General features: G+C 44.1%; 1 protein-coding gene across 1 annotated transcript; it reads left to right on the plus strand.

Moving 5' to 3' along the window:
* The first annotated feature begins 1,402 nt into the window (after positions 1-1,402).
* LOC130019303 (coiled-coil domain-containing protein 174-like) lies at positions 1,403-2,509 on the plus strand. Its single transcript, XM_056109937.1, has one exon. It carries the CDS (start codon positions 1,466-1,468, stop codon positions 2,507-2,509), a length of 1,044 nt encoding a protein of 347 aa, XP_055965912.1. The 5' UTR covers positions 1,403-1,465.
* Positions 2,510-23,055: the final 20,546 nt, after the last annotated feature.

Raw genomic sequence — 23,055 nt, forward strand, 5'->3', positions numbered from 1 at the left:
CTCTGAGGCATATGTTAATGCAGGAAGAACAGTGGAATCAAAGAGATGTGCCCGGAGCCGGAGGTTCTTCGTCCTCTTAGCTATTTCTTCGACGTTCTTGAAGGCGTTCCAAGCCGCTCTCTTCCTCCTGCGCAGCTCGGGTGCCAGGTCATTTGTCATGTTGACCTCTTGACCTAGGTACACATAGCTGTTGCATTCGGAGATGGTCGTTCCATTGAGAGCGAATGGGGCATCAGGAACAAGGCTGTTTCTCATAAACATTGTCTTCATAAGATTCAGCTGTAGTCCTACCTTTCCACACTCACGGTCAAAGTCGGCCAGCATTTGTGCCGCTTGGCTGATGTTTGGTGTTATTAAAACAATGTCATCAGCAAAGCGGAGGTGGTGTAGTTGCCGACCATCTATCTTCACTCCCATTCCTTCCCATTCCAGTCGTCGCATGATGTTCTCGAGGGTGGCACTGAAGAGTTTTGGTGAAATGGTATCACCCTGCCGCACCCCTCTCTTGACATCAACGATCACTTCTTTGTAGAATGGTGAGATCCTGGTAGTGAATCCGCAATAGAGCTCACGGAGGATCCTGATGTATTGGGCTTGAATGCCCTGATTGGCTAGGGCTTCAATGACTGCTTCCATCTCAACAGAATCAAAGGCCTTCTTTAAATCAATGAACGTTAAGCAGAGCGGCATCTTGAACTCCCGAGAAACCTCAATGAGTTTGGTTATCGTGTGGATATGGTCGATGGTGCTGAATCCTTTGCGGAACCCTGCTTGCTCACATGGTTGTCCTTCATCTAGTGTTCTGCCAATCCTATTCAGGACGACTCGAGTGAACAACTTGTAGATGACAGACAATAGGCAGATCGGGCGATAGTTGCCAATGTCATGGATGTCTCCCTTCTTGAACAGTAGTACGGTCCTGCTGGTTTTCCATTGAGATGGAACCTTGCATTCAGACAGGTAGCGAGTGAAGAGCCGAGCCAGTGTATTGATGAGTACTGACGGCAGGTTCTTCAGGTGTTCAGGTCTGACCTTGTCTGGGCCGGGTGCTGTTTGCTTCTTTACTGACGAAATGGCGTGTCGGATTTCGGAAGGGAGAACGTTGGGAACGACATACCCATCCTGTGGAATTTGGTATGTCGGCAAGTGGACATGGCTATCGAAGAGATTTGAGTAGAAGTCATGGATAATCTTCTCCATTGCCGTTCTGGAGGATGTGATGGATCCATCAGGACGTCGGAGGGCAGTCATCTTGGTCTTGTAGTTGGCGAAGGACAGGCGGGCGTTACGAATACTTTTCCCGGCTTCTGCCGCATCTACCAGTACTTCTGCTCTTCTCTCTTTGAGGTCTTCCTTGATCGCATCTCTGCACTGCTTTGCAAGCTCGGTCGCGCCAGAAATTGACATTGAGGCCTCCGGGGACGAGGCAAGCGTCCACTTTGGGCTCGAGCGCCGTGGCGCGACCATGGACCGGAGGAAAAAGCCCCTGGACGTGACAGCGTCCTCTTTGGTGGACCTGAAGGCCGAACTCTTCCGGAAACAAGAAGAATTCAAGCAAGAAAAACTCCTAAAAGATTCTGGAGTTTTGGGGAAACCAAAAACAACTAACAAGAAACCGAGTATCTGGACCAAGCAGAATGCAGGGGTTTCCAGCCGGGCTGAGAAGGATGCCGAGGAGAAGATCGAGGAGCAGAAGACGTTAGACAAGGCGAGGGAGAAACTGGAAGAGAAAGCCAAATTATATGAGAAAATGACTCAGGGAGACTTTATAGACGAAGAGGTGGAGGAGATGTACCTGGTGGACTTCAACCAGAAGATCATGGACAGACATCGGGAAAACGGGGCACCTGCTGCCCACAGGCCCGCGGGGGACAGGGAGGACGAGGAGGAGGAGCGCCTTTCCGAGAAGGACATCCCCCCGCCCCAGGACCCCAGTGAGGAGTGGGTGGATTACGTGGACTCTCTGGGCCGGTCCCGGCGCTGCATGAAAAAGGATCTACCGCACCTGCTGGAGCTGGACAAGAACCTCCAGGGGAGGCTTTTTCTCAGCCCTGCCAATGAGAAATCCTTACTGTCGGAAGACATGCGGAAAGAGCTGCAGCGCCAGGAGTGGGAGGAGGAAGAACGGGAGGCCCTGAAAAGGCCCATGGGCCCCATCCACTACGAGGACATCCGGGAAAACGAGGCCCGGCAGCTTGGTGTTGGCTATTTCGCCTTTGCCCGAGACAAGGAGCTCAGGAACAAGCAGATGAAAACGCTGGAAATGCTGCGTCAGCAGACCACGGATCAGAGAACAAAGCGAGAGAACATAAAGGAAAAGCGGAAGGCCCTGTTAGAAGCACGGCTCGCTAAACTGCGGCAGAAGAAGATGAAGAAGTCAAAGGAGGATGGAACCGAGGAAGGAAGTACAGATGGAGATGTGATTGGACCTTTGCCACCAGAGCCAGAAGCTGTGCCACCCCCACGTGCAGCCGCCCCCAGCAGCAATTTAAGTTATTTCATAAAATAATTTGATGGCCTAAAACAACAGAATTTATTACTTCTCACTGCATATCCTTTGGGGATTACTCTAAGTCTTCTTGCTTTTACTTGGGGACCCATGGATATTGGGTGACTGTTTTCCAGCAGAATAGAAAAAAATATATAACAACCACACATTGATTCATTAGCACATTAAATTCATGGTAGAAAGTGGTATCCTACTATGTGCCAGGTAGAGGAAAATTTATTTGTGAGCCATCTTAGGGACAATAATAGGAAATAAAGATGAAAAGGACAAAATGTTGACTCTGAAAGACCTCAAGCTGGGAGAACCACAATGAGATAAATATCTTTCATAGATCCATGATATAGTAGGAGCTGAGAGAAGAATGCCCTAATTTTGTTGGTATAGGGAGGTGGGGAAAGTTTATACAGAGACTTTGATGTTTGAGATTTAAATTTTTTTAAATATTTTAAGAATTTTTAAATTAAGTAATTTTTATTGAGATATGCAATGTAATGAATGTAATGATTTAATATTTTTATATATTGTGAAATGATCAACACAATAAATCTAATTCACACTTATCACCACACACAACTTTTTCCTTATGATTAGAACTTTTAAGATCTAGTGTTTTAGAAACTTTCAAATATGTAGTGTAGTTTTTATTAATTGGTCTCTTTGCTGTAATAATTTCCATAAATTATTTATTTTGTCACTGGGCATCTGTACCTTTTTACCCCTTCACAAATTTCCATCTCCCTACCTCTGGCAACCACCAATCTTTCCTCTGTATATAAATATATCATTTAAAAATTTTAAATTTTGTGGTAAAAATAAAATAACAAAATTTTATACCTTAAAGGCCCTCCCATTGATCATCGATTTGATCGAGCGGGCCCAGTAACGTCTCCATTGGAGACTTTGTTGTTACTGTGTCTGGCATATCGAATACGTCACGGGGAGCTTGCCAGGCTCTGCCGTGCGGGCGAGATACTCTCGGTAGCTTGCCGGGCTCTCCGAGAGGGGCGGAGGAATCGAACTCGGGTCGGCCATGTTGGCTGCGTGCAAGGCAAACGCCCTACCGCTGTGCTATCGCTCCAGAGCGATAGCACAGCAGGTAGGGCATTCGCCTTACAAGCGGCCAACATGGCCGACCCGAGTTCGATTCCTCCGCCCCTCTCGGAGAGCCCGCCAAGCTACCGAGAGTATTCGATATGCCAGACACAGTAACAACAAAGTCTCCAATGGAGATGTTACTGGGCCCACTCGAGCAAATCGACGATCAACAGGAGGGCCTTTATACCTTAGTCATTTTCTGGTGTATAGAGGCACTAAATTCATCCAATTTTGTTCTATCAACAGAAATCTTTTCATCTTCTGAAACTGAAGTTCTATGCCCTTTAAAAGCTAACTCTTCGACACAGAGTAGCAAAATGAAACCAGAAACTAAAACCAACATTACGTTGTCTAAAAGAAACTCATCTGAACAGTTAGAGCAAACATAGACTCAAAGTTAAAGGATGGAAAAACAATCCTGCAAGCAAACAGCTCCCTCAAGAAAGCTGGGGTGGCCATACTAGTATTCAACAACATTAATTTCAGGCTGAAAAAGATTAGAAGGGACAGCTAAGGCTATTTTCTATTTATCAAGGGATATGTACAACAGGAAGAAATCACACTCTTAAATGTATATACACCTAATGAGGGGCCAGCCAAATACTTAAAACAACTGCTAACAGATTTTAAGGAGGACATTGCTAGCAACACAATAGTTGTCTGAGATTTCAGCATTGCCTTACCACTTCTGGATAGATCAACAAGAACAAAACTCAGCAAGGAAACATTGGCTTTGAAGGAAGAAATAGAAGAGAGAGGGCTAATAAACCTATACAGGGCTTTACACCCCAAAAAGAAAGAAAACACAATCTTCTCCAGTACACACAGAACATTATCCAAAATAGACCACGTGCTAGGCCACAAAATATGCCTCAATAGAATAAGGAAGATAGAAGTAGCATCAACAATCTTCAAACCACGATGTGCTGAAGATAGAAGTGAATCACACAAAGACACCGAGAAACAAATCAAACACCTGAAAATTAAACACTCAATGTTGAACAACGAGTGGGTCAGGAAGGAACTCAACAAAATAAAAAGATACCTGGAAACAAATAAAAATGAAGACATGAGCTACCAGAACCTATGGGACGCTGCTAAAGCCATGTTAAGAGGAAAATTTATAGCTTTGAAAGCATTCCTAAGGAAGGAATAAAGGGCCTTCATAGATAACCTGACCTCACAGCTCAAGATCTTAGAAAAAGACCAACAAAAGGAATTCAAATTTAGCTGAAGAAAAGAAATAATAAAACTTAGAGCAGAAATTAATGACATGGAAACCAAAAAACAATCCGAAAGGTCAATGAAACCAAGAGCTGGTTCTTTGAGAAAATAAACAAGACTGATAAACCACTAGCAAGACTCACAAAGAAAGAGAGAGAGAGAACCCTAAAAAACCGACATCACAACAGAAACCAATGAAATTCAAAAGATCATCAGAGACTACTTTGAGAGTCTGTATGCCATGAAACAAGAGAACCTAGAAGAAATGAATAAACTCCTGGATTCCTATAATCTCCCAAGATTGAACCGAGAAGACTTGGCATACCTGAATAGATCCATTCATATCAAGGAAATTGAAACTATAATCAAAAGTCTTTCTGAAAACAAAAGCCCAGGCCCAGATGGATTCAGCACCTAAAAGGAGAGAGAGTACAAAGGGGAATGCCCTGTCAAAGAGGGGGTGGGACGGGGGGTGGGGGTGGGAGGTGGGAGTGATACTGATCACTGGATCATTGGTGGTGGAGAATAGGCACTGGCGGAGGGATGGGTACTCGATCCTTGTATAACTGAAACCCAAGCACAAAAACTTGTAAGTCTACAACTGTACCTTATGGTGTTTCACTAATAAGAATTCAACAACAACAACAACAGCAGCAGCAGCAGCTAACTCTTCAATCACTCCCCTAACCGCTGTCCCCTGACCAGCTACCCCTGGCTCAAGTCTCTATCAACTCTCTACTCTCTAACTGTTCTAGGTATCGTTTAAGTGGAATCATCCAGTATTTGTCTCTTTATGATTGGTGTGTGTTTCATATAGCATAATATCTTTAAGGTCTTCAAGACTTATCCGATTAAGAAGCATCAGAATCATCTTCATTTCTTTTTTTTTTATTTTAAATGACTGTTTATTAATTCATTGTATAGATGGCCATTATTTGTTTGACTGATGCCCTGCTATTGAACATATATTATTTCCTTTAATTTCCATTTGAAGTTATGCATAATTCTACAATAGTATCTTTTGGCATGCTTTGCATGAAGGAAACCTGGATTTGATCCCTGGCGCCACATGATCCCCAAACACTGCTGAGAGGGACCTCTAAGAACGAAACCACTAGTAGCCCTTGAGTAGTCCATGTATGAAAGAACCAAATATAAACGTATCAGTTCAATTTTGTTACATAGCTCTTGAAAGCCTCACATTTCTGCCATTATAATATAGCTGCATATTATAAGAATTTTTAAACAGCTCTGTCTGTCCTCTTCTTTTTTTTTATATTTATTTATTGAATCACCGTGGGAAAGGTTACAAAGCTTTCAGGTTTATGTCTCAGTCATGCAAATATCAAACACATTTCCCTTTACCAATACTTATTTTTTACCATGAAGAACCCCAATAAAACCCCACCCCCCACCCCTCCCCGTCCCTGTGAGGCAGATGAATTCTAGTTAACACTCTATCTGCTTTGATTAGATTCATTGTTTCAATAAAAGATTCACCACTATTATTTAGAGTTTACCCCCCCCCCCCCCCCAAATCAGACATGCTGAAAAAGCATTGTGAAGTGATTTGCTTTCTATGGCTGGGTTCAAGAATTAAATGTTGGTTTTGGATTTCTGCTATTTTACCTATTGACCCTGGAAGTATTTCTACTGAAAGTCAGATAGTTAAGAAATTGGTTTCTGTGTTCTGGAGTCCTGGCCGTGCTGGAGAGCCGCTCGTGGGGGGCAACCGGTGGCCTCGGTAGGGCGTGAAGGGCGGAGCGAAACGCCCCCCTTCCCATGAGGTTTTAGTCGCCCCCACACTCCCGGCTCATACCTGCTGTCCACAAGGCTCCCATGTGGCCGCCATCTTTCTTTCCAGAGAGGAGAGGGCGAATGGGGCAACACCCTTTCCCCTCCGGCAGACTTGATGGCCTGGATCAATGCATAGTCCATTCACTTTTCTGCTCCAAGCTGCTGGGTTCTGCATTAAGTCCTTGTGCTTCTGGGGCCGTGGCCGTGCTGGAGAGCCGCTCGCGGGGGGCAACTGGTGACCTCGGTAGGGCGTGAAGGACGGACTGGAACGCCCCCCTTCCCATGAGGTTTTAGTCGCCCCCACACCCCCGGCTCATACCTGCTGTCCACAAGGCTCCCATGTGGCCGCCATCTTTCTTTCCAGAGGGAGGAGGGCGGAAGGGAGCAACACCCTTTCCCCTCTGGGCAGAAATGATTGCCTGGATTAACGCATAGTCCTTTCACTTTTCTGCTCCAAGCTGCTGGGTTCTGCATTAGGTCATTGTGCTTCTGGGGCTGTGGCCGTGCTGGAGAGCCACTCGTGGGGGGCAACTGGTGACCTCGGTAGGGCGTGAAGGACGGACCGGAACGCCCCCCTTCCCATGAGGTTTTAGTCGCCCCCACACTCCCGGCTCATACCTGCTGTCCACAAGGCTCCCATGTGGCCGCCATCTTTCTTTCCAGAGAGGAGAGGGCGAATGGGGCAACACCCTTTCCCCTCCGGCAGACTTGATGGGCTGGATCAACGCATAGTCCGTTCACTTTTCTGCTCCAAGCTGCTGGGTTCTGCATTAAGTCCTTGTGCTTCTGGGGCCGTGGCCGTGCTGGAGAGCCGCTCGTGAGGGGTGACTGGTGAGCTCGGTAGGGCGTGAAGGACGGACTGGAACGCCCCCCTTCCCATGAGGTTTTAGTCGCCCCCACACCCCCGGCTCATACCTGCTGTCCACAAGGCTCCCATGTGGCCGCCATCTTTCTTTCCAGAGGGAGGAGGGCGGAAGGGAGCAACACCCTTTCCCCTCTGGGCAGAAATGATTGCCTGGATTAACGCATAGTCCTTTCACTTTTCTGCTCCAAGCTGCTGGGTTCTGCATTAAGCCCTTGTGCTTCTGGGGCTGTGGCCGTGCTGGAGAGCCGCTCGTGAGGGGCAACTGGTGACCTTGGTAGGGCGTGAAGGACGGACCGGAACGCCCCCCTTCCCATGAGGTTTTAGTCGCCCCCACACCCCCGGCTCATACCTGCTGTCCACATGGCTCCCATGCGGCCGCCATCCTTCTTTCCAGAGAAGAGAGGGCGAATGGAGCAACACCCTTTCCCCTCCGGCAGACTTGATGGCCTGGATTAATGCATAGTCCTTTCACTTTTCTGCTCCAAGCTGCCGGGTTCTGCATTAAGTCCTTGTGCTTCTGGGACTGTGGCCGTGCTGGGGAGCCGCTCGTGGGGGGCAACTGTTGACCTCGGTAGGGCGTGAAGGACGGACCGGAATGCCCCCCTTCTCGTGAAGTTTTAGTCGCCCCCCACACCCCCGGCTCATACCTGCTGTCCACAAGGCTCCCATGTGGCCGCCATCCTTCTTTCCAGAGAAGAGAGGGCGAATGGGGCAACACCCTTTCCCCTCTGGGCAGAAATGATGGCCTGGGTTAACTCATCGTCCGTTCACTTTTCTGCTCTAAGCTGCTGGTTTCTGCATTAAGTCCTTGTGTTTCTGGGGCTGTGGCCATGCTCCAAACTTAACTCTGATTTTCAGGGAGAAAGATTGGGTGGTTTACTTCTCATTGATCACTTTGTATATAGAGAGATGTCGCGTGGCCGCATAAGCGGCCGTGCGGTTTTGAGAAAAAGTCCTCGTTCCCGCGTACTCGAGCTGTGTTTGTAGAGGCTTCTGGTCACCAGGGTTCCATCTGGGGGAGGCGGGATGTGGCGCCTACTCCATCTGGAACTTGCCGGTGCTCTTGGCTCTTTTTGGAACCTGTTTTTTCTTTTTTTTTTCCCCTCCAGGATCCCGCACCCTCCATGTGTTCCTTCTCTTATGCTGAACGCTTCAAAGATGGCGCTGGGGGGCGGGCTGTGGGCGTGACTTCCGGAATCAGAGGTTACCTGGGAGGTGTAGTCCGGCAGATTTGAGAAAAAGTCCTCGTTCCCGCATACTCGAGCTGTGTTTGTAGAGGCTTCTGGTCACCAGGGTTCCATCTGGGGGAGGCGGGATGCGGCGCCTACTCCATCTGGAACTTGCCGGTGCTCTTGGCTCTTTTTGGAACCTGTTTTTTCTTTTTTTTTTCCTCCGGGATCTCGCACCCTCCATGTGTTCCTTCTCTTATGCTCTCATCTTCATTTCTAAGGCTAAATAATACTCTACTGTAGGACTGAACTTCTCGATTTCTCTTTCACCATAATGAGATGTTGGTGCGTAGCCAACGAAGATAGAAACTGCAGGCAGTGAGTCACATCTATTCAAATGTAAACGTCCGATTCGGGTTGTTAGGCATTCGAATGAATCAATGCTCTTGGCCAAGTTTGTGTTGATAAGGACACCGACGCCTTCAACACCTCTTTTATCGCATGTTCCGAGGAACAATTCTTCTCCAGTGTCGAAAACGGCATGGTGAGATTCGTGTCTTCTTGTCTCGGTCAGACCAATGATGTCGTACTTGATCATTCGCGCTTGTACCATCAGGTCCTCGATGGATGCATCTGATGCTAGCGTACGTGCATTGAAAGTACAGACGATCATTTTTGTCTTCCTTCGTTGTGGCAGCCTAGGTCGGCCTTGAGATTTTGTCGGCCTCTCCTTTCTCATCCTTCTCAGTGCTGCCATGTTGGTGAAGCCTTCAGGGTCAGGTGAATGAGACCAGTTGTAGTTACTGGTTTTGGCATATCGAATACACAGCGGATAGCTTGCCAGGCTCTTCCGTGTGGGCGGAATACTCTCGGTAGCTTGCCAGTCTTTCCGAGAGGTATAGAGGCTTTTGGGGTGACCTCTAATCACCCTTGTAGGTGTTACCATATTTGAACCCTATCAAATATGGTACGACAATTCCAGAAGATGGGTATTTAGTGTTTTATGATGTGTCGCGCGGCCGCAAGCGGCCGCGCGGGTCCGGAAAGCGTCCTGGAGTGTGGCGACGGCTGGGTAGTGGAAGTAGTGTCGAGAGTGGAAGTCTGCCAGTGGGGTATTTATCTGGGTAGGGTGGGTCTCCTGTGCACAATTCGATCCCTGGGTGGTTGATGGAAGCAGACAGGGCAGGGTAGGGTGGGGCTCCTGATTAGAATCCCTTTGTCACCTGTGGTGGTGGGAGCAAGCAGAGAAGCTCTGTCCCTGGGTCCGCCGAGCCTGGAGTCCAAGGTCTCAGAGAGTTCCGCTTACCTTGTTCTGTGGGTCTTCAGTTGTGCGTGGGTCTCGGCCGGAGCTGCCGCACGGGTCCGGAAAGCGTCCTGGAGTGTGGCGACGGCTGGGTAGTGGAAGTAGTGTCGAAAAATCGAGAAGTTCTACATGGAGCTAGAGAAATTCTATAAAGAAGACCACACCTTCTACAAGATCATTGTGGGTGATTTTAATGCCAAGATAGGACCGAGAAGATCAGCTGAAGAACTTCACATCGGAACCCATGGCCTAGAATGGAACGAACAGGGTGAGAGACTGTCTGAGTTCATCATGTCGACCAAGACCATTCATGGTAACTCACAGTTCCAGAAGGCAGAATCTAAACGATGGACCTGGGAGTCTCCCGGTGGACGATTCCACAACGAAATAGACCACATCATATTCAATCGACGGTTTTGCCTGACTGATGTCGCTGTTGTCCCAAAATTTCGAACGGGATCGGACCACCGTCTCCTTCGTGCAAAATTCTACTTCACAGAGCGGGGAGAAAGGGCTGCAAAGTTCAAAAAGAGAACTCCCAGAACGACCACCAACTGGGAACTCTTTGGTACTATTGCGGCAACATGGGAAGATGCCATTGTTGACAACATTGACGAGGAATACGATCGACTGGTTCAGCACCTCCATGAATGTGCGAGGAACGCCAAGAGAGAGATAGCCACAAAAAGTCGCCTATCTTCGAAAACTCTTGAGCTAATTCGCCAGCATGGTTTGGCGCATGCCTCAGGCAACCGCAAGCTAACGTCCGAGCTTGCAAAGCAGTGCAGAGATGCGATCAAGGAAGACCTCAAAGAGAGAAGAGCAGAAGTACTGGTAGATGCGGCAGAAGCCGGGAAAAGTATTCATAACGCCCGCCTGTCCTTCGCCAACTATAAGACCAAGATGACTGCCCTCCGACGTCCTGATGGATCCATCACATCCTCCAGAACGGCAATGGAGAAGATTATCCATGACTTCTACTCAAATCTCTTCGATAGCCATGTCCACTTGCCGACATACCAAATTCCACAGGATGGGTATGTCGTTCCCAACGTTCTCCCTCCCGAAATCCGACACGCCATTTCGTCAGTAAAGAAGCAAACAGCACCCGGCCCAGACAAGGTCAGACCTGAACACCTGAAGAACCTGCCGTCAGTACTCATCAATACACTGGCTCGGCTCTTCACTCGCTACCTGTCTGAATGCAAGGTTCCATCTCAATGGAAAACCAGCAGGACCGTACTACTGTTCAAGAAGGGAGACATCCATGACATTGGCAACTATCGCCCGATCTGCCTATTGTCTGTCATCTACAAGTTGTTCACTCGAGTCATCCTGAATAGGATTGGCAGAACACTAGATGAAGGACAACCATGTGAGCAAGCAGGGTTCCGCAAAGGATTCAGCACCATCGACCATATCCACACGATAACCAAACTCATTGAGGTTTCTCGGGAGTTCAAGATGCCGCTCTGCTTAACGTTCATTGATTTAAAGAAGGCCTTTGATTCTGTTGAGACGGAAGCGGTCATTGAAGCCCTAGCCAATCAGGGCATTCAAGCCCAATACATCAGGATCCTCCATGAGCTGTATTGCGGATTCACTACCAGGATCTCACCATTCTACAAAGAAGTGATCGTTGATGTCAAGAGAGGGGTGCGGCAGGGTGATACCATTTCACCAAAACTCTTCAGTGCCACCCTCGAGAACATCATGCGACGACTGGAATGGGAAGGAATGGGAGTGAAGATAGATGGTCGGCAACTACACCACCTCCGCTTTGCTGATGACATTGTTTTAATAACACCAAACATCAGCCAAGCGGCACAAATGCTGGCCGACTTTGACCGTGAGTGTGGAAAGGTAGGACTACAGCTGAATCTTACGAAGACAATGTTTATGAGAAACAGCCTTGTTCCTGACGCCCCATTCGCTCTCAATGGAACGACCATCTCCGAATGCAACAGCTATGTGTACCTACGTCGAGAGGTCAACATGACAAATGACCTGGCACCCGAGCTGCGCAGGAGGAAGAGAGCGGCTTGGAACGCCTTCAAGAACATCGAAGAAATAGCTAAGAGGACGAAGAACCTCCGGCTCCGGGCACATCTCTTTGATTCCACTGTTCTTCCTGCATTAACATATGCCTCAGAGACCTGGGCCCTACGCAAACAAGATGAGAACGCCATTCAGGTCTCCCAAAGAAGAATAGAAAGAGCTATGCTTGGAATATCACGTTTCACTCAAATGAGAGAACGAATCCGGAGTTCTGACATCCGTCGACGATCAAGGATCAGGGACGCTGTCTCATTTGCCAAGGTGTCGAAAATCAGATGGGCTGGTCATGTAATGAGATTTAAAGACGACCGTTGGACTAGAGCTGTTACTGATTGGATTCCACGGGATGTCAAGAGACCGCGTGGCCGCCCACTTACCAGATGGTCAGACTTCTTTGTCAAGGTCATGAACGATCGGTTTGAGGCCCTCCATGTTCCCGGAGCGAAGAGATGCCATTGGGCTACACTAGCACGCGACAGGGACAAATGGAGATGTTACTGGCGCCCGCTCGAGCAAATCGACGACTAACGGGAAGTTAAGTGATTAAGTGATTAAGTAGGACTGAAATGACATTACAGCAGGTAGAATCCTTATTTTGCATGAGGCCGACTTGGACTCAATCTGGTATCCTGTATGTTCCCCAGAGTCTTCTAGGAGTGATCAGTCCCTGAGTGTAGAGACGGGAGTAAGCGCAAAGCACAGCTGTGTGTGGGCCCAAAACAGTATCAACGATGGCAGTACAGAACAAGAAAAGTCCAAGCCAAAAACTAAATAATACATCGTATGCTTCTTACATACAAAAGAAACATATGTATGAAACAGGCGAAGACCTCCGGGACCCAGCCACAGCCATGCTGAGACTACTCTCCACACGCTAGGATGAGCCTCATGCATGAAGGAACCGGCAGAGGAACCCAGGTGTGTGGGGCCTGGGGGCTGAGATCTCCAAGCCTGCTCGGTTCGGGACTGGGCCTCCTCCACCCAGATCCCCCATCTTCCAGTAGCTAGACAGTTACACCCACCGACTGCCATGTAACCCTATCAACGGCCAAGATCCAACCAAGCTCCTGGAAGAGAACAACACAGTCTCCTGCCCCCGTGCCTGGCTATCCTCACCGGGGCCCCTTGGAGGTGGGCGGGTTGAGTTTCCCTCTCTGCCCTGGCAGCTGACCTCTTATTGTCTAGTTCTCACTCTCAGAGAACCCGGCTGGCTAACAAGAGTATCGTACCCACATAAATGCCTGACTGGTAACATCTGTAAAGGTGATTAGAGGCTCCCCCAAAAGCCTCCATCCCTCTAGGAGAGCCCAGCAAGCTACTAAGAGTATCCTGCCCGCACGGCAGAGCCTGGAAAGCTACCTGTGGCATACTTGATATGTCAAAAACAGTAAAAATGATGATCCTCATTCCCCTGACTCTGAAAGAGCCCCCAATATGTCATCGGGCTACACTAGCACGTGATAGGGATAAATGAAGATGTTACTGGCGCCCGCTCGAGCAAATCGATGAACAGTGGGGTGATAGTGATAGTGATGTTTCTTACATTTTGTTTTTCCAGGCATCTGTTGATGGGAACTGGCATTATCCTTACCTTTTTGCTATTGTGAATAATGCTGCTATGAGAATTGGTGTGTATAGATCTTTTTGAGTCCCTTCTTTCTTTTCTCTTAGGTGTATACTCAGTAGTAGAATTACTGGAATGAATGCTTGTGTTTTGAGGTATAACAAATTCAGTAAGCAGATCAGTTCGGAAAGGTGTGAAGAAGGGGAGAAGACGCAATATCAAGGCTAATAAAATGAATTGTTTCAAGAGCTAGGAAGTAGCAAAGTGTTTGACATCACAGGAAGACCAAGTTGTGGAGAGTTTTTGAAGCCAGCTAGACCAGGAATGGAGTCAGGGTCCCACCTGCCTGTTCAGCGTCTTGGCTTTAATTTCATAGCTATTGGAGGATGGTTTTCATGACAGAGTCAATCTGTCAGCTAAATATATGCTCTGGAAGGCACACGGAGAGCCCTTCCAAAAGAGTTTAAATGATTTTTCATTAGTCAGTCCAATTTAAAATAATTTAAAAAGTGTCTAGTATGTTGTTGACACTCAATAAATTACTTAATAATGGTAATTTTACTAGAAGAAAATATGGAGAAAATTCCTAGGATCTCCAAGCTTTAAGTTTCTTTAATGCTCCACAGACTTTCTGCATCCCTTTCCAATTAAATTAAATGTAACATCAGTCAGCATTTGTCATGAAGGGCCAAATTGCTTTTCTTAAGTGGCCACTTTTATACCTTTTTCTGCTGCCAGACAGAACTTTAATAGTATTAAGTACACTCAAACTGCAGAAGAAAGTAAATAAAAATTTCCAATGACTGTTAACTTTGGACATCTAACTTGTAGAGTCTCATGCCAACTCCACTCACCCAGAAGTTCTTGGAATTTTTATCAGAGAAAAAGTTATTAAAGTCACTATAAAGGCAAAACTGTGCTGTGGAAATTAAATGTGCCAACACTTTATTAAGAACCAAAAAAATTTGTGTTAAATGCATATATATACTCAACATGCTGGGGAGAGATCTGGTTGTACTCCAGAGGTGTGTTCCTTGAAATTGCACAGCATTTTCTGTTGGCGCCTTCAAGTCAAGAATTTGGATTTCCCAAAACTTTCCTTTTCAGGGCCTTTAAGGACACTGATAATACTTATATTTTATTGTAAATAGACACGGGGAAAGGCAGGTGGAAGAACATATGTTTCAGATAAAACTGCAGAGATTCACGTATGACATTTAAAATGTCTAAATTTAATTAATTTCTGTCCATGTTTCCGGGTGTTTTTAATTAATTATTTTAGTTTAACTACCATGAAATTACAAAGTTATTCCTGACTGGGTTTCAGGAATAGTGTTTCAACTCCCATCTTTTCACCAGTGCCCCCTTTCCTCCACAATGATTCCCCCTCCATCATTCCCTCCCACTCACCAGTCTGCCTCTGAAAGAGACATTTTTTTAAATCTGACTGTGGTTTAGAGTACTGTTACTGATAGGCTTTCACGCGTAATTCTTCACCACCTTTCAGCACCACTTCCTTCTTGCTGTTGAACACTTTCCTCCACCATAGTCATTGCCCCCTCTCTGTTGTGTACCCCAGCCCCTGCAACTGGCATATTTTCTACTGAAGACTGTGTTCTTTGGTTCCATTCTCTTTGGGCATTCGTTATTCCACTCTTATGTTTCTTTACATCCACATATGAGTGAGATCATTCTGTGTCTTTCTTTTTCCCTCTGACTAAACGCACTCAGCATGATATTCTCCAGATCCATCCATGGCTACAAATTGCAGGTTCTATCTTTCTTATTGCCGAGTATATTCCATTTTGTATATGTACCATACTTTCTTTATACAGTGATCTATTCTTGACACTTGGGTTGTTTCCAGATTTTGGCTATTGTGGATAGTGCTGCAACGAACATAGGAGAGAAAATATCTTTTCTTCATTTTTGGTTTTGGGTCCTTGGGGTATCTTCTAAGATGTGCAATTGCTGGGTCAAATAGAAGTTCAATTCTTAGTATTTTTTTCAAAGGAATGTCCATATCGTTTTTCAGAAAGACTGGATCAGTTGACATTCCCACCAGCAGTGAATGAGAATTCCTTTCCCCCACATCCACACCAACACTCAATTTAGGCCTTTTTACTAATCCCATACATAAAAGTCAAATCAAAATGGAGTAAATACCTTGATATCATCCCTGAATCTACAAGACACATAGAGAAAAAATATAGGCAGAACTCTTCATGACATTGAAGGTGAAGGCATCTTGAAGATAAAGGTACCTTGAATCTTCCAGGGTAAAACACTGCTGACCAAGCAAGTGGCTGGACAGGTTGCCACTATGTTGTGAGTACTCAAAATTATTAACCAAACAAATAAATGGATAGAGGATTCTGCTTCACTTGATGGACCTTTAGGAAAAGATGGCTTTCAGGCCCTGGATGCCCAGGCCATCACCATTATGTTCGTATATGTATGCTGGTTTCTAAATTAGTCTGAAAACCAAGACCAGGGGCAGAGGACTGAATGGAAAGGGACCCTGAGACAATGGTGGAGGGAGGCAGAAAGACTCAGGTGGAGGGTGTGGCATTGGAACATTGTCTACATGAACCCCTATCATGAACAGTATTGTAAATACTTCAAATAATATACTGTATATATAAAAAGAGGGACCAGAGAGATAGTACAGTGGGTAGTGAGTTTTACTTGGACACTGAAAACCTGGTTATCACTGACACCCTGTATGGTCCCTGGAGACCTACCAGGAATGATTTATTAAAAGAACATCTCTCAGTAGAGGAGACTTTTGTGCAGAAACCTGCTTACATGTCAAGATCTACACGTAAGTTTTCAGACTGATTGGATCTGAAAATCATCATCTGGAACCCCCCAATTTCCTCTTTCCCACAGTTTTTTTTTTTAATTTTTTTTTTTTTTTACAGTTGTAGATTTACAATTTTTTGTGCTTGGGTTTCAATTATACAATGATCAGATACCCATCCCTCCACCAGTGCCCGTTTTTCACCACCATGGATAATATCCCTCCCACCCCCATCCCCCCATCCCCCTCTGCCTCTGTGGCAGGGCAATCCCCTCCCACAGTTTTTTTAAAGTGATTTTTATCCCCAAAATGACTCACTCAAATGAAAGTGTTAGAATCATTTCTGAGAGAGGGGACTTTTTTTTTTGAAATCCTATTGTTTCTTTTCTACAATTTCCAAACTTAGGTGGAGCAAAATCAAATATAATGATCACCAAAAAAGTATGGCTTGATTCCGGGTGTGTGTTTTAGTGGTGGTGGTTGAATTTTAGGACCATGTTATACTTATCTTTGATTTTGTACATTTTTTTCTTCTATGAAAGAAAGAAACTTTTTGTTGTTTTTGGAAACCCTGGGCAGTGCTCAGACTCAGGGGTCACGTCTAACAGGTTTGGGAGACCATATAGGATGCTGGGGCTCAAACCTGGGTTGACTGTATGCAACCCTAGATAGTACTCTACTCATTCTACTATCTCTCTTGTTCCAGAACTTTCATTTTTCGTTTTGAACTCTTGTGATCTGCATAGGAGGTCAGAAACTTTGATTGTCTGTAGTGTTTTTCCTACAAGTACCAGAATTCACTATTTTAAAAAATAAAAGTCACCCTTGATGTCCATGCTTGGAGTGGGTAGAGAATGACTCTAACCTGTCAGTATAGATATGTTGACACTTCAGATGCCAATCAGAGTTCTACCTTGTATTACTGTAGCCCAGAATCTACTCAAAAGTGTGGATAAAATGTTAATATATGAGAAATAGTCATGTTTTGTTTCTGATGTTTGTGTGAAATAGTCCAGCATTAGTAAGCACCAGCTCTTTGTTGAGTCAGATCTCAGCTCCGGTGGTCCTTACACAGCTGACTGTGTGATCAGTATCTGATTTCCAATATGTATTAAATGGCAATATTGATGACTGCTAGACTCACCTCCCAATGTAGTTATGTACATCAAAAAGATGTGAAATTTGAGGTCCCATGCAAATGTGAGGATGTTGTTGGTGATTTTTATTGTTGATTTTATTTTATAAAAATGTTCTTGGGGGCAACTATGGCTTGAAGGAAAGGATAAATCTCAGATAGACTCAGTATTGTACTAAACAAATAGCGAGGAGCCTGTTAACTTATTGGTGTGGAATCTCCTTTCCCTTTCAGTCAGGTGACTTAAACACACTCTGTAAATCCAAGCCAGTCACAGGAGTCTTTTGAGGTTTGGACCTTATTTGCTTGGAGTAATCTTGGTTAGCTTTGATCTTCTCTTTGCCAAAACAGAGTTTCTGGCTTTTGATTTTTCCTAATTTTACATCTGGACTTGGTGTTTATCTTTGGTTGCCCTGAGGTTTGATCCTTCATTATCCCAAGTTAGATTTGTCTTGGATTATCCCCTGGATCTAGCCACAGTTCTGTTAGCTGGCAACTGGTCTAACTCAATCATTGCCCCACCATATGTGTGGAATCAGGCAGTTTGAATATCAAATACTTGACCACCTTCTTGTGGGATAGTCAATGAATGTGAATTAGTCCATTAATTCAGTGTGACTGTGAGCTTAGTTTTTGAAATCTTCATTTCAACTGTTCCCAGCTCCTTTGTGTGTCTACTCAACCTCAGTTGATTTGCGTCCTCATTTTGAAAAGCAGATGCATATGCAAGCTGTCTAGGTGTAAGTTGAAAAGCAAGACAAGGGCAAGAAAGTTTTTGCTTATGAACACTGAAAGTTTTAGCGGTACCTTGCTACCTTGCTAATGAGTGTCTATATAGCTCTTTATTAATACTTGGTCTATGTTTTGGGGTGACTTGTGTTATAATTCTATCTTTTCATCTCTGCCTTCAACACTGCTTAAATTCAATCAAATTCAGTTAGCAGATACTGAGTGTTTCCTGTATGCTGACCACTGTACAGAGATGGGCAGTGGCCAAACATTTCTGTGGGCATTTATTTCCTTCTTTCTCTGAAACCAGTCAGCTACTGGGTGTGAAAGACTCCATGGACGGCTGAATCAGAGCTTGATAGGCTATATGTGACCAGATTTCATTTTATTTTTTGACGGTCTGGAAGGATGCAGTTTATTTTGTATGGTATCTAAGGCTAGATATGTACACAGAGAAAGGAAAGGAGGATGGAAACAAAGAAAGGATGGATGGACATATCAGTTACAGAATACCTCACTATTCAGTTTACAAAGTTTCCCCAAGTGTGCTTGTTACTTTATTCCTTCTCCCAGAAAATGGCATTACTACTCCCTTCTTACAGAGGAAGAAAATAGTAATGAAAAAGGACTAAGTGATTACCCAAGGTTTTGTTTGACTGCAGTTTCTACTTTGGTTGACTCATGATCATTATGCTCCTACCACAGTGACTTCCTGGCTGTCTCCCCAACAAGCTCAGTATGTTTCTGTTTCAGTGCTGTTGTCGTTGTGGTTCTTTCTGCCCAGAATGTTCTTCTCCCACTTCCGTAGTACTTGACCACTTGCTGACAACTGCCATAACCACCCAGGATACCTATCTTTGTCCCAGTTTCATTTTCTCCACACTGTATTTACCAACACACTGTATATTTTACTTAATATATTTTGTATAGCTTATCTTCTTCCACTAAAATTTAAACACTATGAACATTGCCTATTTTTCAGGTGGCCTCCTAGAGAGTTTGGGTCCTGCAGGGACTGGTGGAGAAGGTTTGTCCTGAAGACACTGCACTAGGCTCAGTGGTGTATCCAGACAATTTTCTGGTGTTTAGTCCTGGTGGTGCACCCAGAGGTATGGTGATGGGGGGAGAAGGAAAGGACCAGGGAATGAACTCAAGGCCTTTTGTATGTAAGGCATTTGCTCTAGCTCATTGATTTTTCCTATTTATTCTATTTTCATTGTAAAATACCTAAATGCGTAGACCTCCTTCCGGCACTGATAAAGTTCTCAATACATAGTTGTCAAACATCAAACAGAGGTAAATATACAGGGACCAAACCCAGTACAGTCAACTTAAGTCCTACCTCTGCTTAATTTATAGAATTTATAGATTTATATATTCTCAGTTGTTAGATTGATGCAAAGTAAGCAGTTATTACTGATGGAAATGGGAGCTGACTGTTAGAAATTGCTTTGGAAGAACTTGAATTCTTTTGGCTGTGTTACTTTAGAATTTAGAATACACATTAGTTGACATTGAGATCTCTAGGAGGAGCTTTTAGTGACTTCTTTTTTTTTTAAAAGTTTTTGGGTCACAACCAGCTGTACTCAGAGTTTACTCCTGGATCTGCACTCAGATATCATTTCAGCTAGACTTGGGGGACCGTATGTAGTTCAGGGGGTTGAAACCCTGGGTAGTATACATGCAAGGCTAGTACACTACTGGCTATAATATCTCTCTGATCCAGCTTTTAGTGTCTTCATGCAAACCATACAGACAAGTTTTGTGTTCTCCCCCAATATGAGCACCACACTTGGATTTATGACTCAGTAAACACTGTTCATGCTTTCCCATCCCTTACTTGTTCATGGTACGGTCTGCAAATTGCATAAGGCGGCCCTACCATTCAAGACAGCAAACACAAGCATGGAGAAGTGGTGTCAGGATCTGTGGATTACTGAGTTGGTTGAGGAGTCACATTACTTCTCTGTTTGTAATATGGTCACCAACACCTCTATGTGTATTTTGTAGGTGAGAAAGAAAGGAGAATATTGATTTATGTAGAAGGGTCATTTTGTTGTTAATTCCTTATATCAGCAATAAAATTACCATTTTATTTTAATAATTCGACCAATAAAATCATACTGATTCATAAACATAGAATATCTCTCAATTTCTTTTTTTTCTCAGTTTCTCATTTTATTTGCTTACTTATTTTGCAAATTGCTCCTGATGATTTGTTACAGGCACTCCAAAACCAATCTCACCAATATTATACCTTTCCACCACCATTTTTTCTAATTTTTCCCAATCACCCCTTAAGGCTGCCCCCATAGCAGTCCCTCAATAATTTATTTTATATTGCTTGTTATAAATAAGTTGTTAAAAATGACCAAAAATATTTCCTTAGAAGAAAGTTAGTGAAGATTATTATATCACACCAGGGAGCCATTAAGCCCTTCTATAAGAGATTAATAAGATGTTGTTACAAATTAAGCCTTCTGTAGGATAACATTGGTTTGTCTTTTCTGCCTTGCCACAGGAAGTTTAAGTTTATTGGGTTGAACTCATTCACAGTGCTCCCAAGGCCACTCCCACTCCTCTGGGTTTATTTGTAACCTCTTTCTTTGTGGTCTGCGTCCCCAACCTGTCAATCACCTTATCTCCTAATCAGACTCTATCAGATTCTGTTAACTTGTAAATATTGTTTTCCTCTTCTCCTTAAGTCTTTTGCATAGTTAATTTAGAGCAATGTCCTTTTTTTTTCTTTTTGGGTCACACCCAGCAATGTACAGGGGTCCTGAAGAATCTCTATCTCTCAATTTTTTGTGTGTTCAGTTCAATTTATGTAACAGATTGTTGCATATTGATTTTATAGTCTGCTGTTACACTGTATTCATTGGTATCTAATAATTTTGGTAGTCTTTTGTGTTTTCTACATAATGTCACATCTTCTACATAGTGACAGTTTCACTTTTTCCTTTCCAATACGTATAGCTCTATTTTTGACTAATTGTTAAAGTTTTATCTAATTTCACTACTCTTGTGTTTCAACTTTAAATCTCTTTAAAATAATGATAGTATATTAGTTTTACTATGAATATATACTTTCAAAACTTATTTGAAGCTTTTAACTTTATTTTTAGTTGAGATATTATAGTTTACAATAGATGAATACATCCATTAAAGTGAATTTTTTTATCTTTTGTATATTTTATTGCTTTTATGTGGTGCATTTTCTTTTCAGTTAGATGAGTTCCTTAGATATTTTTTCCCTTAAATTTTTATTAGTGAAACACCATGAAATACAGTTGTAGACATACACATTTTTGTGCTTGGGTTTCAGTTATACAATGATCGAAAACCCATCCCTCCACCAGTGCCCATTCTCCACCACCACTGATCCCAGTATCCCTCCCACCCCCCATACCCCCATCCCACCCTACCTCTGTGGCAGGGCATTCCCTTTTGTTCTCTCTCTTCTTTTGGGTGCTGTAGTTTGCAAAAGAGGCATTGAGTGGCAATCATGTTCTGTCTATAGTATACTCTCATCATGCATCTCCCATCCTGAGAGGATCTTCCCAACACCCTTTATTTGGTGCTCCCTTATCTATCTGAGCTGCCTTTTCCCCTAGCATGTGTGGCTGGCCTCAAAGCCATGGAGTAGTTCTCCTGGTACTTATCTCGGCTATTCTTGGGTGTTAGTCTCCTATTTTGTTATTTTATGTTCCTCAGATGAATGCAATTTTTCTATGTCTGTCCCTTTCTTTCTGACTCATTTTGCTTAGCATGATACTTTCCATGTAGTACCACTTGTATATAAATTTCATGACTTCATCTTTTCTAACAGCTGCATAGTACTCCATTGTGTAGATATAACGAAGTTTCTTTAACCAGTCATCTGTTCTCGGGTACTCAGGTTTTTTTCCATATTCTAGCTATTGTAAACAGTGCTGCAATGAACAAAAAAGTGCAGATGTCACTTCGAATATACTTTTTTGCCTCTCTGGAATATATTCCCAGGAGTGGAATTGCTGGGTCAAATGGGAGCTCAATTTCTAATCTTTTGAGGATCGTCCATACTGTTTTCCAAAAGGGCTGAACCAGTTGGCATTCCCCCTAGCAGTGAAGGAGGGTCCCTTTCTTGCCACATCCATGCCAACACCCATTGCTTTTGGTCTTTTGGATGTGGGCCAGTCTCTGTGGTGTGAAATGATTTCTCATTGTTGTTTTGATCTGCATCTCCCTGATGACTAATAATGTGGAGCATTTTCTTATGTGCCTTTTAGCCATTCGAATTTCTTCTTTGAGAAAGTTTCTGTTTATTTCATCACCCCATTTTTTGATGGGGTTGGATGTTTTCTTCTTGTGGAGTTCAACCAGTACTTTGTATATCCTTGATATCAACTCCTTGTCGGATGTGTTTTCGGCAAATATCCTTTCCCATTCTGTAGACTGTCTTTGTATTTTGGTCACTGTTTCTTTGGAGGTGCAGAAGCTTCTTAATTTAAGATAGTCCCATTTGTCTATCTCTGTTTTCACTTGCTTGGCCAGTGGCGTGACATCTTTGAATATATTATTAGCTTCAATGCCTTTGACTTTTTTTTAAATGCCTGTTTAGTGAAAATGCTTTTAGTTTTTTCTTATGTGGAAAGATATTAATATTTCCTTCAAATTTGAATAATAACTTTTATAGGTAAATAATTATTAGTTAACAGTTTCTCCATTTTGGGGGGTGGGGGCACATGGCAGTATTTAGGGTTCACATCCAGTTTTACACACAGGGTAATCCTCCTTGTAGGGTTGGGGTATCATATGGAGTTCT

The sequence above is a fragment of the Sorex fumeus genome, unplaced genomic scaffold, assembly GCF_029834395.1.
Source record: "Sorex fumeus unplaced genomic scaffold, SorFum_2.1 ptg000008l, whole genome shotgun sequence".
Classification (NCBI taxonomy): domain Eukaryota; kingdom Metazoa; phylum Chordata; class Mammalia; order Eulipotyphla; family Soricidae; genus Sorex; species Sorex fumeus.